Consider the following 20070-nt stretch of genomic DNA (forward strand, 5'->3'; position numbering starts at 1 on the left):
CCCCTTCCCCGCACCCCCCTGCCCTGACTGTGCAGCTTGACCCAGCCCGTTCCAGCCCTAGCCACAACCCCTCCTTCACTGTGGGGGCATTGGTCTGCCCCCTACACCCCTTCGATTCTTCCTTCTCCCCCACAACAGACTTACCAGCTGGACACAGCTGTGTGGAGAGTGGTAAAGGAACCGATCCCCCATTTGTTACATTGTTTCTATGGGAAAATTGGTTCCGAGTTATGACTTTGACTTACGACACGGTTTTCAGGAACGAATTGTGTCCTAAGTCTGAAGACTGCCTGTACTGGAAGTTGACTCTTTGGTACTAAGGCTCCAAAAAGATCTAAGAGAAGGCATCTTTATCCCAAGGCTGAACAGTGGCTAGAGCAGCTTCTGCAGTCATAGCACCTCTTCTGCAAGGAGAAAGAAGATTCATGTAATGCCAAAATCCTCTAACCACATCCCTTCATCTACTCACCTTCAAATACCAAGTCATCTACAACTTTTGTAGCTGAGCTTCACAAGATATGCAAATACTCTTGAGCAATCCTGGAATCATTACCTTGCTCTGTGGAACCATACATACTATTTCTGCAGCTAAGAGTCCTGTGCAGCAGAAGCAGAAACAGTATCTTCTCCAAATATATTAAGTCTATATTGTGTCTTCATATACCTGCCCTGGGACTTTGGGCCATGTCATAATACAAATAATAAAGCAGCCATGCAAATTGTACATTTGAATTCTAGTATGGGATTTTTCCTGCATAACTTCCTAGGCCTTGATCCAGAAATGAAAAGTACCTCTTTACCTACACAGCACTCAATTGGTTCACCTGGGCTCTGTGTAGCTATTCACTGGCCTGGGTGTAGTCACATCTTGGTTCCCAGATCCATAAATAAACAATAAGAAACATACATGGCACAGGGATAAGAGACAATTTGTTTGTATTGCCTGCCCTCAAAGGCAAAAGTATTTTGTTGAAAACAGCCTATACTGCCTTGTAAATGTGTATGAACATGCAACTCTGAGTAAGTGCAGGGGTGTAGCTCATTGCAGAATGGAATTCCTCAAAGAGAACCATAAGGCACTTAAAGTACAGGTTGCATAAATTATATCAATATATCACAATAAGATTGTGTTAAGCTTGAGAGTGGATTCACACATATGAAATATTTAAGTCAAATCCATTAGTCAAAGTACACCTGTAGAGATCAGCACTTTACTACTACCACTGCTTCATTTCTTATCTGCAAAACTCTATGAAAATTTAAAATAACCACTGGTTTGAAAATAGAGCCACTTTGGTGATTTTCTCTCTCTTTTTATTATTTTATGGTGTCATGGTTTAATGTGGTTTTCAGTGGAAATTTGCCAGAATTTAGCAGTGGTTAAGGAATGTATGTCTTAGATCAGGGGTGGTCAGCCTGTAGCACACATTCCACAAGTGGTGTGGGCAGTTTGTGTATGTGTGTGTCATGCAGCAGACTGGGGAGGAGGCAGGGAGTAGAGTCACAGATCAGGCAGAAAGCACAAGTCAGGGAGCAAAAAGCAAAGCAGCAGATTGGGCAGGGGAAAGGAAAAGGCACTCAGGGAGGGTGCAGGGCTAATTTGTGGCATGCCTGCCAAAAAAAAATTGGTGCCCGCTGTCTTAGATAAACAATACCCTACTGGCAGAAATTACAGTTCTTATCACCCCAACACTTATGTAGGATGTAACACTTATTACTATCAATTACTGAAACAACTTTTTGCATCTGATACTTTTTCCAAGTTGTTTGTTTTCATGCATTCTTTCACACTATGTATATGAAGCTTCCTGGAAATAATAATAAAAAAAAAGTACAATTTTTCTCATGCCCTTATCATCACTGGGCTACAAACCATCCCTGCTGTTGCATTTATTGCTCATTTAAAGCTGCTTAATTCAATGCAGGTAATCATCTCCTAGTGGGAATTTTCAGGAGAAGAAAAAAAAAAGCCTTAATATTATATGAAACAGAATTCCAACTACTTAGGAATATTCTTACAATATTGTATCTATATCTGAGATGCATGTAAACCCAATCTAAGAGAGTGAGAAAATACCTAGCAGAGATCTTGTAATTCTCAAAAACTGAAATTCAGCCTTCTTCATAATTCAACTGGGACAGAGATTTAGTAAAAAATATTGAAGTTTTCCTGCTTATTTGTTTCTTTAAGTCCAAACAGCTCTACAGATAAGCAATGTCACAAAATGCAGGATGTAACTTTGGATTTTTAAACTGGTATAGCAATCAAATTAAAAAAACAAACAAACAAACGAACAAAAAAACTTGACAATTATTCCTTCACTATAAATATGTAATGCTCCCCCCCATACACATTTAAAATGCATCTGGCTTTACCAGCTACCTTCTATTCTCTTTCCATTCAAGGGAGATTCTAGGATTTTATTTGTCACATATGTAATATGCTCATGGAATTCTTGAAGAAAAAGCTGGTCTCATTTGAACCCAAATGGTCTTCCATAATGATTTTGTAATAAGTTTTTCAGTTGCATAATGTGCATTCAGATTCAAACTCTTTGAAACAGAGCTTTTAAACAATACAACAATGATGCTGTAGTTTCTAAGAATTACTTTTCACTCGGCTATTGATCCACATGGAATGATGACTAGGACCTAAAAAAAAAATAGAGCATTAGTTTCTAAGCTGGTACAAAAGCTGACATGCCACTCTTGCTGCTCCTACTTTTTTGGCCACTCATGCAGAAATGGAGACTTTATTTAGTAAAGGTGTTTTTCGATGTCTTTTTTGTCTCAACATCACTCCTAACAAGTTTTATGACAACTATAAGTACAACAGAATACACACACATGAATAATTGAAAGAGGCACTGTGACAGAAGTAAAAAAAAAAAAAAAAAGTCTGCCCTATTATATAATTTACTTTTATTCAATATTTGAACAAGGCTAAACTGTACAAGTTTGTACATTTTGCACAAAAGAACTGTTAACTAGCTTTATAAAAAAAAAAAAGAACGAAATACACAGAAGTATTACTTAAATTTGTGGTCCCCATTTCAAATTTCAAGTTGTCAATGCCAGTTAAACAAAAGTCAAAGTCCTTGACAGGTTAAAAAAAATTCCCCAAGGAAAAACAAGAATTCAAATATAGATGATGATGTAACCCTTCTGACAATGTGACCTTTACCAAGTTTTCATCCATAGTAATGTCAAACCAAAATGTTTAAACAATTCTGCCATATAAAAACATGAAGTTACAAACAGTCTTCTTAGGAAAAGATTAAAAAAAAATCTAAAAAAATGCAAAGTTAAATAATATACAAGTAGAGCCAAGATAGGCCCTGATGTTGCAAACACTTAGGAATATGCTTGACTTTGTGTACAGATGTAGAGTTAAGCAGGTATAAACAAAGTATTACAGCATCAGGATCTTATAAGGAAATACAGGTAACTCTTTAAAATATGATTCTCTATATACAGAGTCTCATATGTATGAGAAACCATTACTTCCCTACCCACTCACACAGCTTTTTAAGTAATTATGACGTGTTTTGAAATGCAATTTACATTGTTTCTAGTAAAGTAAACAAGGCAATTCATGGACACAAGCAATATTAAAAAGAACTAACACTTTGAGAAGAAGTCATCAGAATTAAAGGGAAGTTTATAATACCACAGAGACACCACCATCATTAGCTTTTGGAAGACGCAACATCTCTCACTCTGCTTAAGTTTCTTTGCTTTTATTGTTTTTCATAACTGTGACAGTCCATTTTTTTTAACTTAATCCAGTGTCTTTTAAAAAAATATTGAAAGAACTTGTTGCAGCTATATTTAAATTAATAGATTGAAATTCATCTGAGGAAAGCAAAACTAAATTCCTAGGCTAAAACATTCAGATGGGCTCAGATTTGGCTTGTGGACAGGAACACAAGAAAATAAATGTTTTAATAGCTTTTTTGGCACTTATATGCAAAAAGCTGTAAGGAGGTTAAGTACATCCTCTCCCCTCCAGTAAAACAGCTAAAGTGACCAGTCCACAATGAAACTGTACAAGGCAGTAATTCACATTTAAAGAGCAAACCTGATTGCAGTTATGAGCACAACAAACCCTCATAACTTAAAAATCCTATTTTTATTTAGTTTGAAAAATTATACTGATTTTTACTCTAAATACATTCATTCCCAGCCTACATTTTACAATAAACTCACGATTCTCAAACACACGCACAACCAAGGTATAAATCCCTGAAATATGGATTTATTATAGGAATACTGATAAAAGCTTAACAGAGATACAAATTATGCTTTACAAAGTGTCTACCTTCACATTTACTATCTGAACATCTGATCATTGGCAGATGCATCACTCCCACTGTTATACACCAATACCACCTGCTCCGACCAAGTTGTTTAAAATAGAATTCACAACAGTTCCTAGTTACTTAAAAGCATATTCCCTCCCCTGCCCCCACTTCACAATGTTTAACATCTAACTTGTAGTCCAACACTTGGAGGGAAGAAAGAGGTGAAGAAGGGTGGGGGAAAAAGTTATTTTTTCCCAGCCCAAACTTGTCATTACAAGAAAGTTCAACAATTTATTTCATGCATGTCTTTGCAATATTTAGTGCATCTACACAATACATCTTTGACATAATTTTTTGGTGCTTCCTCATCCCATGTACCTTATGACCCTGCCTTTACCAGTGGATCCTTGGACTCCTGAAATAACTCACAGGGGCTGGCGCTGCTTCTCTGTAGGAAATGCAGGACAATTTTCAACTAAAAGGCACTCAGTTGTGGGTGCAAGTACCAGCAAAGCAAATGCAAAACTTGTGACTTTCATAAACTGGGAGAAACGGCTGTAAACTGTATCAGATTTACTGGACTGAAGTTAAGAACTTTCTCCCAAGGCCTGAAAAAAAATGTTTAAATCAGCTATAGAGTTTATGCATGTGCACACAGACACTAGCCAATATAGGTTCACCCTACCCTTCTATGGTTCTAAGAGGAAAAAGTGTAAGTCTACAGTATAAAGTGACTCCTGTAAAACTTTTTCTGGGACAGCACTGACTGTCAATGTTTCTGCACTCTGAACAGTAATTAAATCTGAAGAGTAGTAGTTCTTTCTTTGAGAATAAGAACATGAACGCACACTATTACTTAATTTTTTTTTCTACTGAAAAAAAAAAAAACCAGTTACTGAACTTAAGAATAAAGCTTTCCTCAAGCATGGGTCTTCCTTGTCTTTGTTATCCTGGAAAAGTGTTGTGCAAAACAGAATCGCTTCCCTGAGGCAAAGCTCTTCAAGTCATGCCTGGCTTAGTCCCTTCCACAGAGATCATACTACATTTTTTATTTTGTGTTTGAAGCTTTTGGCACAAAGGGACCTTGAGATCACTCTCTGCAGTTTCCTGATGTTACTGGTTTAGAGTAATAAAATAATACAACAGGGTAGGGATCACAAATGTTTCACACTCTCACTCATTCTGGGCTTCCACATTAACTCATTAAATTCTTCTTCCTCATCAATAACACTATAACTTAAGTCTAGCATCTGTCTTCATTAAGGAGTAGTATCAGCCTCCCCAAGATTTAAAATGTTGCCAGGGGGTCTCAGGTTCCAAAATAAGGCAACAGAAAAACAGCCCTTGGGTTCAGTAAAGATTTAACCAGGCAAAACAGATGTCCTATGATATACAGGTCACACTAGGTGATCTATTGATCCCTTCTGGTCCTGTGAAAAACCTGCAGGGAGCAGATGTTAAAGAGGATCACCTTGCTTCTAGTCTAACATACATAAACAGCAAAAGCCTTGGAGGCAAGTCACTTGGTCTTTCTAGTTTTCCTCTTAAAAAAGAAACTGAACTTTTTCACTCAAAGCAATCCAAAAGCAAAGCTGTAGTATTTGCAGCCGCCTAGGCATACTAGACAAGTTAATGTTGGTACTCTTTGACATACAGGCGGCTATTGTTCAACCATATACTGCATGAAGCCATATTCCATGCTATTTTCTACTTAACATGGACATGCCATTAAATGACAAAGCCCTGAGTGGGTATTGGAGAAACAGATTTTAAAGCTGTTGTCTCCACTTAGAACTGAAAGCTGTGGCACACACTATGACCCAACACTAGTATGCAAACCACTAACTAAGGCTCAAGGTCAACCATTCTTAACTTGTGTAGCACAAGACAATCATACCATCAACAAGCTAAAAGACCAGTTAAGCACTTCTTTAAAAGTTCCAGAATTTAAGACAAAAAAACAAAACCAAAAAAACCCAACCCCCTCATAGGCAAGGGCACTTTTAAGAAAGATACTCTTAAACTTTTGGTTTTTAAAAAGACACCACACTCACATTCAAGGGACATCCTTCACTTTTAGGCCGTTGTCACAAATCTGATTCTTTATTTTTCTGAAACAAACACTATTAACATAAGACTCAAAAACAAAAACTCCAACTTTCAGTCTTAGAAGAGGTGTGGTTCAATGCCCATATCACATGTAACAAGAAAACTTCCTTAAGAAAAGGAAAAAAAATATTGTAAAGTCTTTCATAAGGATGAAAATACAACCCTTATATTCTTCTCATTAGTTTGTATAGAAGTGGGCATCAAAAAATCCTGCTTTTCTCCCCCCTGGAGTTGTTCGTGCTATGATGCTTGACGAACTTTTTGCCATTCAACAAATTCATCCAGGAGAACAGGCCCTAGAAATAGCAGAAGTTCACAGTTTTATGTTTGCAATGCCTTAAAAAAAAAGGGGGGGGCGAGGGGGGGAGGAGAGAGAGCTATAAACAATAGAAACGTTTTGTCTGGAGAGTTCAATATTAATCCTCAGGAAGGAGTCTATGAAAATTAAAAATCATACCACACCAAAAAGCCAAAAAGCAGAGTTATTTGGGGCTAGGATGAAGTTTAAAGCATTTGACTGAATAGGTACTATGAAAGTAGAAAGATATTAAATCAACATCTTAATAAGGTTTTACTATAAACAAGAACAAAGAATTCCTTTTTTGCTAGACATTTCAAAATTGCATGTAATCACCTATAATGAAACATAACACGAGATGCTATTCGCAATAAAATATAGTATAACTGATTGTATTTTAGTTCTGACTAGCAAAAAGGACACACCACTGCTCCATGGATTGGCAATTGGTTGTTTTATAACTGGCACCTAGCATTCACCGGTGCTCAAATGGAGCCTTTTGCCAAACCCATGGTATCATACACAAGCTGAAAGACAGTGAACCAGATCCTAATTTGGTATAACCTGACATAGCCACATCATCACATTAGTAATATCAAAATAACTACTGAGGACCTAGCCTATTCCTGGGTATAGACAGACCTATGATTGCATTAGTATCAAAGGATACCAGTACAAGCTGTTATGATGCAACTCTTATTGCTGCAGAATCATGCAGATGTAAGACAAAACGAGTGCAATTTTAATACTGCTTCATTTAGGGTCAAAGGACAATTTAGCTAACTTTTATGCTACAGGATCATTTGGACAGAATAGTTAAATTGTAAAAGCTGGTATACTACATGTAATAACAGCTCCCTGTCCCCATTTAAAGTGGCCAAAATGTACTTTTGTCAATGTCCCCTTAAGTATAACTCAATAGTTTAAATAAAACTTAATGTGGTGTTTCCTGGAACTTCGTTTCTACTACATTGAGAACTGGCAATATAGAAACTATACTTCAATCAATTGTTACAAATACTTACATGCACCATCTTCGTCATAGTTGCTAAGATCTGCATGGACAGTTCTGCTGAATTCTAATACGTTGTACCACTGATCTTTGTTCATAACTCTATACTTTGATTGCTAGGCAAAATAAAATATTTTGAATACATATTAAATAAACAGGGGATATATAATATAATCTCCCTCTCATATATGCATGTGTGTGTGTATATTTTTTTTAATATTTCTTGACAAATCCATTATTGGAGACTGGCACACAATTTCATCAGTTTACAAGATATTCATCAGTTTGGCATCTAAAGACATATGACACCAGCTAACCACCAAATATAAAATGGTGAGGACATATTCCACGCAAAGTGGTAACCAAAGGGATTTATTTGAGGGAAAAAAAAAATCAAGTTGGTAAATAGCCTGAAGACGACAAAATAGACAGGAAATCTAGTGCCTGTTACTGTGAAGCTTGGACAAGAGATGCGAGTTACATTTTGGCATAAATGTAATCAGGCTTACACTCATCTGAGTTTCTAGCAGGAACAGTTTCCACAAATGTGAACTCGCCTTCACTTCAATGTATGATTTAAAGTAGATATTCACTCTGGGACATGAAATGACCTAAGAAGGTGGCATGGTCCCTAATTCTGAATTTACCTCTCTATTCTGAGAAGGAAGAAATTTCAGCTACTTATCCAACAGCTCCCTTTGACTCAGGAGGGTGGTAGGAATGAGGTGGGAAAAAAATCTTCTGTGAAACATACAGAAGCTATTACTATTTCATAAATGTGCCAACCGAGGGAAAAATGGAAAAGCAATAGAGCTGTATCCTCAAACAAAGGAGCACAACTTCCAACTTCTCTTTATAGCAACTCATTGCACTGGTACCACTGAAAAAGAAGTTTATTTATTTAAGTATTTAGTAAAAACACATACCTCCAAGTATTGGTAAAATACTGAAAACAGTGGCCAAGTTCTTCCAAGCAAAAGAGCTAACATAGATTTTGCAGTGTCAATATCAAGACTTCGTTGGTCTTTATCCTAAAATTAAAAATAAAGAAGTAGTACTCAAAATACCTGATCTCACATAGCTTGCTATCATATTTTGTTTCTTGTAAATAATTTAAACAGACTTACCCTTGCAAAATCAAAGGCATATCTGTAGATATTCTTAAAGGAAGAAAAGTCATTCAGCTGTGACCGCAAAAAGTCAAATTTATTTTGTAACTTTTCTGTGCTGTCACACCTTAAAGTAAATAAACAACAACATGAATTTCAGAAGAGCAAATAAAAAAAGGAGGACAGACTGTAGGGTATGTACAATTAAGAGTTTACATTTCTAGTGAGCAAAGATCAATTGCCCAGGAAATAAATAATATAAACCCTGATTTTAGAAGTGTTGAAAAAATATACTGTATAAAAGTCTCTCCTTTCACTTTTCAATATACAGTGTTTTTGATTCCCAAGTACCAAATGCTGCCACCCTTATACCTGTTAAATGTGAATAAGGTATTTAATAGGTAATAATTATAAGAAATAAGGTATTCACTGAAGGTATTCTATGGGATTCCGAGCGGCATAAAGTTTTCAGAAGCAAAGGCTCTATGCAGCTACCCTGTTAAAGTTATATAACTTGACTTAAAGTTATGAACAGATACAAGCATAGCAGGCCATTTAACTGAAAAGAAAAGTAATAAAGTATTAAAAAAAATAGATGTCTATAAGCTCCTGCTTATGAAGTTACTATGCTAAACTCTTGCCATAAAAATAGACTGTATTGAATATTTTTTTTCAGCTTTGCATCTCTTTTCTTAAATAGAAAATATTGGTTAGATTACCAACAGAAGAAGATCTAATTTACATACCTGAACCCCCCCTGCTTATACTTCATGTGCATTCCCTGGTGATCCTACTGTGCAGATTACATAGCACATCAAGAACCTTCCAGCACAGTTGCAGAGGTCCTGTGCCTCCTCCCCAGCCATGTCCTCCTAATCCTTGGTTTTGTTAGCCCAGGGATTCTCAACCAGGGTGCTGGAGCACCCTGGGGAGCTGCCAGATCCCTTGAAGGGTGATGCAAGGTATGAGAACATAAGCAAGGTACAAGGAGACAAGCTACGCAGATGAGACAAACACAGGCTTCTCCCGGCTCAGTCAATCTCTCACCCCTATGACCTCCTTACATGAGCTAGGCAAACATTGTAATGTGTAAATTAGTTTAAAATTGGTTGCCACTCAATTCACAAACATTACGGAAAAGATTCTTCAAGACCAATGAGGAGTGATTCGACTCAAAAATAAAGGTCGAGAACCACTGTGTATCCCCTGGCAAAGGAATATCATATTTACTCAAATCTAAGATGAGATGTCCTTCTCTTCCCCCTCCCTCCACAAATCAGAATGGGGAGAAAAAGCCCCTTGTCCTTGTCCTTGATTCGAGTGGAGGGAGGAGGCAGGCAGCTACACTCTGGCCCCAAGCTCAGGGCAGCACCACAGCAGCTGCTTGTACCCTGCTCTGCCTGCCCTCAGCAACCTCTGCCCACCTCCTGCCCCAGCCTGTCGCTGCAGCCTCTGCTCCCTCTCTCTGCTCTCACAGTTAAGCACTGCCGTGGCTCAATTCCCTCCTGGGCACGAACCTCATGGAAACATGCTCCGAGACCTGGGAGGGAATCAAGCTGGAACCACATCTGACAGCGGGAGGGGGAGGAGGGGGAAGGCAGAGGCTCTGGGAAAGCAAAGGGCAAGGGGGCCACCTGCTGCTGCTTTCCCTGCCGTACAAGTAGGGAGATGGGAGAAATTTAAGACAACCCTTTAATAGTTAGATTCTCTATCTGGAAAATGATAACAAATATATTAATTTTCCATATACAGAATTTAATGGGGGGGCGCACGGGATTCTCAAATTCAGAGTTGTTTTGGATTCAGATAAATCCAATAATTATTAGTCTTTTCTACTGTTGTGACTACCACCTGGTAAACTTTTTTTTTTTTTTTTTTTGGGCATTTGATGGCCTTCCTCTGCTCATTATAGTGTGTACTTGACAAGAATTATTAGTTATATACTTAAATCATGTGTTAACTTTATAAAATAGCTGTCTTAAAATAGATATGCAAATGATGAAACTGTTTGGACCATATTTCTGGTCCAAACAAACTAATTTAGTTTAATTAAATTAAATTACTAGTTATTTTTAAAAAATGTATATTCATCAAAAAAATCCAAACATTAAAATATTGTCCCCAGGTTTAAAAAAAAAAAAAAAAAAAAAAAGTTAAAAAAAAAAAAATTTTTTTTACCACAAACATTATGTAATCTTGCATCTCTAGAGAGGGTTATAAATAACCCTCTCTAGAGATGCAAGCACAGAGTTTATCTACTGGAACCCTGTCCAACCGTAACATGCTCCCCTGCACTTGCAGTGGGAGTATAGACTCGTCAGAGCAGGCAATTTGCCACTGAAGGTGTGTAAGATACCACCTATAATTATGGCAAACTGCAAGAGTAAATATAGATCATAAACATAAGTAATTTTTAGATCCGTTTAATTAAATTTGGCACAAGTACAAAAGGAATTGCTTGTATATTGAAAAGCCAATCTACGATGAATATAAGCACCTGGCTCAATTATCTCCTCATGATTTTTCCTCACAAATTATTTTTAATTCAGATTAAAATGTGTGTAATAATGATAACATATATCACCAATGATAGGCACTTTACTATATATATTGTGGTAGGGGATTCATTTCCTGTGCTGTATGCATGAGAAAACTGCTTTGGCATCCTGTTGCAAAAGCCAGAGCCAGCAGACTTTAGGATAAAGTTAGTCTCACAATTTATTTATTTATTTTTTAAATCAAAATTGATCATTTATATAGTCATAATTTCTGCCTTAGGTCATAGAAAAAAAATGCTTTGTACAGCCTCCAAGGCATCAAACTTCCTTGAAAATTCAGTGTCAGATATCAGTGATGACTCATCCACTTAAAAAATAAGAAAAAAAGAAAACCCCCCTATGGAATGACAGGTTAGTATGCAGCATTTGAACAACACAAGAGTCACACCAACACTAAACCCCAAAACAAATATTATTGCAGCAAGTGTGCTTTGTTTGAATCTTATTTAAAATGCAAAAAAGAGAAAGAAAACTGGCCTGTGGTTTCCACCATCCGTGCTACCACAGTTGATCCAATTCAACATAAAACTACATTACAGGACTGGATCCATACTGCTTGTAGCTCCAGTTATATAAAGCATCAACTCTGCAACATCTTCCAAATAAGTGGAAGCTTAACAGAGGGCCTCAAGACCCAAAGTAGAAGCACAGCTGCAACAGGAGCAGAGTAATGCATCCTCACTGCCCCAACAGTCCCATAATGTGAACTAATCAACTGAACAAAACTTAAAATTCACTGGGCCAGAGAGAATAAATAAGGGGGAAAACGACTCTGTAGGCAGCAGTTAGGGTATTCAGCTGAGCTGGGGAAGGAGTTCTAGGTTACGGTGCTTGCTCTGAGGACTGATTCTGGATTTTACTCAGTTACTGTTTAACATAAAAAAAATTCAGTGGTACATCATCACTAGGAGTAGAAGTATACCCACTCTGGAAATCTAGGCATTTTTCCTTCTACTTTCTGGATCTAAAACAGGCTTAGTTAGGAGCTAGGTGCCAAACCACTCATAATGGTGAAGTTTTAGGCAAGCAGAACTTTAAGTCTGAAGAACTTTTAAACAGTATATGAAGTGGCAGCTGAGGAGAGAGTTTTGGGTATTGCATTTTTGGACTTAGAAAGAATTAAGATGTAGCTTGGATCTAGCTTAGATGACTACTCTAGCTGGGTTCTTAGTAAGATTTACAGAAAGCATCTATCTACATCATTAGATAATTGAATGACTTGGGCCTTTATTTCTGTAGCTCAGCTGATAAACAGTGATTACCTAGGCCAGAGATTTCCCAACCCCTGGGACGCAGCCAGGTACCAAGTCACAATGGGTTGGCTGCTGGTCTGCAGGAAGGTTGGCTGCCAGACCAAAAGTGACCCACATACTGCAGACCGGCAGCCAACCCTTTTCAGTCCGCGGTATGCCGGTCATTTCCGGACTGCAGTATGCTGGTCCGTGGTTTGCCAGTTCACAGTCTAAAAAAGGTTGGGAACCACTGGGCTAGGCTAGGGTTAAAGCTGAGGGTTCAAACTCTGAGCTAAAACAGCTGAACCTATAAGCAAGTTACCAGGAGGGAAGGAGAATACCTTAGTCTGGGGATTGAGGTATTCTCTTGGGAGGTGAAAAACAAGATTTTGCATTTTAGTCTCCTATTTTCTGGGCAAGAGCTCCAACCACTTGAGTATTACTTAAAATGTAGGTATCCCCACTACTGCCTCCTTCTCCAGTCTTGTTTTAAATGAAGAGTGAAAGTAGTTACATAGTCATAGGAAAGAATTCCAGGCTGTGGATCCTGAGTGGGTAGGAGCACCTGCCTGCAGCACCGATTTGGTGCCTAAATTCTGGAAAGGGGCAGGATTACAGAAATCTCACTGTTCCCAGGGTTTTCTGTTGGCTAATTCTAGATGGTTTCCTGCCTATTATTTTTTGTATCATCATTCTAAAAATCACCTAAAATTTCCTCATGTATGCAATGTGGAACGCAGGCACCTAACTCGGGATTCCAGATTCCATTCGAGTGTGGGGAGCTGGTGATGGGGGCACAGGGGATGGAGAAGGGCGGGGAAAACAGACCACACAAAGTGAAGCAATGTCCTTTGTTGTATTCACCTTCTGATCTGCTTAAAACGCTTTTGTAAATCCCCTATGTAACATCTTATGGGCAAATAGATAAAGAACAGCTTTTTTCCTGATGCCTATTAAAAGAGGGATGGATTGGAGATCCTGAGATGCTTGGGATCGGGAAGTCGAACCTAACCCACCCTCCTGCCACCAGGAGTTGAGGGGAGTGTCTGCACTTTATCATGACCTTTGATGGGGAAAACGAGCTACTCGAACCAAGCGTTGGGTGGTAGAAGATTATGTAGACAATGCATAGCCTGGGCTGACATTTTTTTCCCTGAACACCCATTGATATGGGCAAAGAATTTTGCATTTATGCTCTCCCAGCAGGATCCTGGCAACTAGAGGAACATGGAGGTTGAGTCTGGCCTTGCTCTTTTTCCACCTCACTACCAACATTATGGGGAAAAAAGAGCTTCTCTGGCTCAAGAATAATCCCACTGATGAATATCAAAGACTACCATGAACAGGTGAGATAAGAGCATTTCTCAAAGAAAAGGAAGGAATATTTTATAAATGGAGAGTATTATGCAACCTAAATATTACTTGTTACTACCACCGGTCTACCCATTATGATACGAGTGACAGACAATTAGAGATTCAAAATTAGTCTCTAGCTTCTACTTAGCCAAACTGCTAAGAGGAAAGAAACAGTACCCACCACAATGCCCTCAGCAATATCCCCATACCTATTCCATCAACCTTTTGCTGACCACAGCTACATTCAAAAATATGATTAAGACATTAGTTTATTAGGGTCACGCAAGACCAATCTGATGTTCTAGTGGCAGATTGTAGCTATTCCCAGGGACTGATTGAGGAAAGGTTTGAACTGCTGACCTGAAGGAAAAAAATGTTCTTTAACTTATCAAGCCTGCATACTACCCAGAAATGGAAAGGATAATTAATCAATCTGCTGCTTCAAAACAAATTTGAACACATCACAATATATATAAAAAATAAAGCTCTTACTGTAATGAGGTCATCCCCTTTAACCATTCTTCCTTGGTAAAAAATCCCATGCTTTCAGCTTCTAATTTCCAAGCTAAAACTAGCATAATGATCTAGGGAAAAGGGGGGGGGGGGGAAGAGAGGAATATTCATCATACAAAGAAGAAAATATTATTACTTTAACTTAGTAGTAGTGATTGATCTCTAGTCGTTTATAAAGAAAATTTCATGCATTCAGGAGTAAAGACAGTTTAACTGTATTTTAAAATATATTAACATTTTTAATTATTTAAATGTATAGAAAAATCTTTCCCTTAAATGTTATGCTCTTAAGAACATTACTGACATTTAAAATCTTGATCGAAACCCTCACATTAAAGTCTTAAAAACAAGAAAATCCCACTAAATAAAAAGCCACAATAAATTTCCCTGTTACTTACTGTAGTTACAATTATTTGCATAAATCTATATATAAATCAAATTATTTACTCAAAATTCCTATTAGTGTGCAACAGTAAAACCTACATTTTCAGGCTCAACACCAATGTCTTCACAGAACTTTTCCATACCTTCTGGTCCTACAACTTCATCAGGACCTTAAAAACCAAAGAGAAACTAGACTGAGTTATACAAAGTATTCAAATTTATGAGCAGTACTGATGCATACAAGCATAAAAGCTGCTAATTGAAAAGTATATTTAAAAACTGACACCATAAGGAACTGTTTGCATTCATTTCAATAGTTTGAGAGTTAGAAACAAACTCCATCTACAACACGAGGGTGGATGAAGAGAGGGTACCAGTTACGTCCCTTAAAAAGATTTAAAGGCCAACGCAACTCAGTCACCTTCAGCACGCTTTGACATACAATATAGCTACAATGCAATCATAACAGTAATACTTAAGTTAGCTTTAAACTACCTAGGTCAGGTAACACCAGTACTACATGGCAAGCACAGTGTGGGCCAATTCTTCTGTTTCTCAGATAGGCTTTGAGGCTTGCATTGAGCTCCCTTGCCATGACTAGACTGTTTACAGAACCAGAATTAGCTAATTTAACTCTAGCTTGCATACCTCCATGTCACAGTGCACTGTAGACATATCCCCAGTCAACAAGAAGCCCTATAACTATTTTGTCAAGAAAGCATTTGCTCAAAGCAACTTGTTTTCGTCACTACTATTTTAAGTACTGCAGGTTTGGTTTAAAAGCAGATATGCAAGAGGAAGAACTCTCAAACGATATGGGATTAATTATTTCATAGATTAATAAATTTTCTTATTAAATTTCCCATAACCTTCACTTCATAAGTTGGTATTTTGTATGTATTGTTGTTATAAAAATTAGTGAAATAAATTTAATATGTACAAAGAAAAAAATTAAGTACAAAATTGATATAATTTCAATTAGAACTGCAATGATTTTTTTTCTACATTATAGGTTGCTACTTGCTTCCTTTTTGTACAAAAAGGCTTTTTAGAAGCAGCAAAACTGGCACATTAAAAAGCACGTACAGACATATTCTGCAGTTTATCCATGAAATTGTTTCAGCAAACCTCTTTTGGGTACTACAAATATTTCTGCTGAGCTTATTGCAACAACTACTCCTCCTGGACTATTAATGAAGTTGATGGACACATTGTTAGCAGTTCTCCTCACATACCATTGGAGAGATGCTAGAGATAAAACAGATACTATTTTAGTATCTATTAAAACATCATGACTATCTAAACACATGCTGGTTCACATTCTATTTAGAACTCATCACAGCAGACTCAATTAAGAGTCTGTTCTGCCTTGCATTTAGAACACTCCAGCACCGCTTCATCGCCACGTGTATTAAGCCCCTGCACTTTTTTAAACGGTTGCGGGGGTGCTTTATGTAAACCTCATTGACTGTGATTTAGCTAAAGCATCCCTGTGGCCATTTTTAAATGTGCGGGGGCTTAATAAACATGACAATGAGGTGTTTCAATTAAAATGGCTTTTTGGGAACTGCTATAATTAAAACGCACCCCATCTCCTGAGCATGTGTATAGGCAGCCTGCGTTTTTAAACCCCAAGTAGTTCATGTAGTAATTTTAGAAATTATTTTTTTGTTACCCATGAATAATGTAAGGGACCCATTACTGTATTGCTGTTTATACCCTGTCATACATCTTATCTGCATTATGACTATCACCTTTCATAAAACTCCCTTTTTTAGGTTGGCAATTACAACATATTTAAATATCTGGTGTGGCCTAGAGTGGTAGTCTAGTCCGAATGCTCCGAGTTGTTGTCCTTACATGGAATAAGTTTGCTTTGGACAGATGGGAAAGCAAACGTGAGTCTCTTGCAAGGTATTGCAGAGTACAATCACTGGCTTAAAAAAGTATGTATGACAGTATACAGATGTCAAGTACCTGATCTTGTGAAGAAGTAATGACAGAGAAGATACATAATAATGTAGGCATCAATCTAGCAAACACATATACATAAGAAATTCTCTGTCATTAACAGGCCTACAGACTTTGATGGGCATTAATTGACCACATTTTCAGCACTAGGTCCTTAGCACAAGTCACTATTACAAAACCCATGCAAATAAGTGTTATAACATCACTGTTGTTACTTGTTCTCTCACAATGCACTACAGTTAAAAAAAAGAAAATTAAATGTTTATATAAAAACATGTAATGCACTATTATTGCATATTAATTAGCTTGTATATTTTATTTTTATTTATATACACGAGTATACTTATACATTTAAAAAGTGTGTGTATATACACACATACACTTTTTAAATGTAAAGGTACATTTAAATGTAAAAAAAATGTGCACGGAAACGTGTGCATAAGTAATACACACGTGCGCACACTTTATTTATTTATTTTTTTTTAAATGTGAGAGTATAAATAGAGATCACCAAATGAAGCAGATCAGCTGTGCCAGGATGCGTTTCAGCACATTAGAACTGTTTCAGGTGATCTGCAGTTAATACGCTGATCCTGTGGGACAATGGGTAACACATTTACAGAGATGCTCCCCAGGGAACCTCTGGGGTGTGTCTCTGTAAGCGGGGAATGCCAGCTCCGGTAGGGTCCTAGAGCTGAGACCACCAGTCAGCTGACTGGCATTCCAGTGCTGGGATGGACATGAGCAAGGTTAACACACTGGCATCCCAGCCCCAGGACTGTTCTGATCAGCCAGAGTATAAGACTTTGTACTGGAGCATTGACATGAGCTCTTGGGGCTTCAGAGGCCTGAACCCACATGCCCCAGGAATGGGGATTTCCAGGGCATGCCAGAATCAGACCCCTGAAGCTCTGGGGGCACCTGCCTGGGGTGGCTGGAGAGTGAGAGCAGCTCCAGGCTGCCTGCACTCTCCTGCCTTAAAACAAACAGATGTTGGCTGCAAAACAGTTGCATAAGATCATACATACCCATGTCACAGCTACAAACTTTGGGCATTTGTGGTGTGACAAGGGGTATGGAAGTCTGTCTGCTTGGCCTTTGTGCCACCATAAAAAATTTTATGGCGGCACTAAGGCAACATCCGTTTATACCCCAAGACTCCATATAATAAAAATGAAATGCCATTTGCATTTAGTTCATACAAAACCATTATTAACCACAAGCCCAAGCAACTGAAATCCTTTAGTTTCCTCACAAGAAAGCTGTGGCAGATAGAGAGTCCAAGCTAACATGCCTCAAACCTGATTTTGGAGGTATCACTGTTAGGGCTAAAAGGGTAGTTCTACTACTACTTTGTTTCTGGAAAAGCTGTCAATAGGAGTACTAACTAGTGTCAGTTTTGATGCAGATGCTTGATCCAATTTCTACCCAATAAAAACTACGAACTCATTGGAAATGGCTAGCAACGACATCCTGTCATCCAACTATTTATGATAGATTTTATCAAGCAGCCTAAAAAAGGAAGGCTCTGCAAATCATTAAACAATTAAATTGGGCCTTCGAAACTGTTAATGAACAGGAGACAAAAAGCCACCCTTCCCCCCCATGAGTGTTTAATAAATTATGCAAAGGAGATACTTTTGTTAAGATGAACAATTAGTTACAAAACAGTTAAAGGAGAGCTTCTTTTAACATATCTGTAACAATCCTTTGGCGTTTGAGATGTTAATTTTTGTGCGAATCTGTATATAACTAATAAGTATAAGCCAATATCAGTTTGCTGCAGTGTAAACAAGATAGGACAGAATTATTAATTATTTAATGGCTCTCCTAATTGTTTCATCTACTGCATAGTTTAATTTTGTTTAAACTGAATGCAATGAAACTGTACAGGGAACCATGTCCATACTACCCACCCGCACCAAAAAAAAAAAAAAAAAAAAATCAATAGGAAGGACACATATCTGAATCACCACTATACAGTGTAAGAGCAGTTCCCTATTACTGTAACTTTACTTAAGGCAACTGAAGTGTTGGTTAAGTGGGAAAGAAAGGACAAAGATGGAAAAGAAAAAGATACACAAGAAGCTGGGTAAACATAACTATTCAAGAAATATGAATCTGCATGCTTCCTGTGGTCTATGTATTCAGAAAAATATTAATGTGAAGAGGCATACATTTAGTTAAATTAGTTTAGTTAAATCAGCTTAACCATTCCCAGTAAACCATATTAACATTTAAACATGGCTGCTATTACATTCATACCTGCATATTCATAAAACCAGGCCAGGCACTTCTTGCTTGAAAAATGCTCCTCTCCACTTATCACTTTACCAGAGGCTTGTGATCTGCAATAGCTTATAGAAATATACAAAGATACCCAAGATGTTATATCTACTGTTCCTCATGTTTAAAAAGATTTTGTACAATGAATTTCAAGCTACTTATTATTAGGTCAAGCTAACATTAACAGCGTGCATTTTTATATCTACAGTTAGACATCGTATGTCATGTGTGTGCGCCAAGTGTCATCAGTTTTACAGATACTGAACTGCAAGTGGCTTTCAGAAGCACTAAGCAGCACAAATCAAACTTAAATCAATGGGACCTACAGAGCTCAACAAGAAATTCAGGCTATTTATATTCAAATACGCCAGTTACACACACTTTTTCAATTTAAAGGTCCACATCATTTACATTATCATTTCATTTAAAGAAGTCATAGGGTTTGTCTATGTATGGGAGAGAAGTAACAAATCACAACAAGCAACACCACAATGCAAGTACTAAGAGCCTGAACACTCCTACAGCGTCACCGAGATGTGCACAGTTCCCGCTACCCTGGAGCTGACATCATGCTATTTTATAATAACAACTCTTGCAATTCAAACAGCAGCCAGGGATAATTTAAAACTCGTCTTCATAGCTTTACCCTAATACAAAACTATAGCACTTGTGATTTGAGTTTCAAGTGTTGAATTTACATCTTTTCAGCTTATGCTACACTGCCCCACCCCCCACAAAAAAAAAGGTGAAAAATGACAAAGGGGATTTGGAACCATGCGATTGATTCATGATTCAATTTGAAAACGAGACGTGTCAAACTGAGAAAAGAAGAATCCCTGCGAGATGCTGCACGTACTGGTCTCCCAGTGCCTCATGTTAAAAATTCAGTAGGAAAAAAAGAAAAAAAAGAGAGACTATTCAACCAGTTGCAAGATGGT

General features: G+C 37.6%; 1 protein-coding gene across 2 annotated transcripts in view; it reads right to left on the reverse strand.

Annotated features, from left to right (window-relative positions):
* Positions 1 to 19860, reverse strand: part of DCUN1D5 (defective in cullin neddylation 1 domain containing 5) — a 54070-nt gene extending 34210 nt beyond the window's left edge. Inside the window, exons 1-7 of one of the 2 annotated variants that reach the window (XM_025198253.1) lie at positions 19112 to 19852; positions 14975 to 15045; positions 14471 to 14562; positions 8851 to 8959; positions 8650 to 8754; positions 7737 to 7839; positions 4239 to 6709 (exon numbers count right to left, since the gene is read on the reverse strand). In XM_025198253.1, the coding sequence (XP_025054038.1) occupies positions 6654 to 6709; positions 7737 to 7839; positions 8650 to 8754; positions 8851 to 8959; positions 14471 to 14562; positions 14975 to 15016 (507 nt within the window). In that variant the 5' untranslated portion in view covers positions 15017 to 15045; positions 19112 to 19852 and the 3' untranslated portion in view covers positions 4239 to 6653. Of the gene's footprint in view, positions 1 to 4238; positions 6710 to 7736; positions 7840 to 8649; positions 8755 to 8850; positions 8960 to 14470; positions 14563 to 14974; positions 15046 to 19111 lie in introns of those variants that run through there. The other variant, XM_025198252.1, reaches the window with a different exon arrangement.
* Between the last annotated feature and the right edge of the window lie 210 nt (positions 19861 to 20070).

This window comes from Alligator sinensis, unplaced genomic scaffold (genome assembly GCF_000455745.1).
Source record: "Alligator sinensis unplaced genomic scaffold, ASM45574v1 scaffold802_1, whole genome shotgun sequence".
In the NCBI taxonomy this organism is placed as follows: domain Eukaryota; kingdom Metazoa; phylum Chordata; order Crocodylia; family Alligatoridae; genus Alligator; species Alligator sinensis.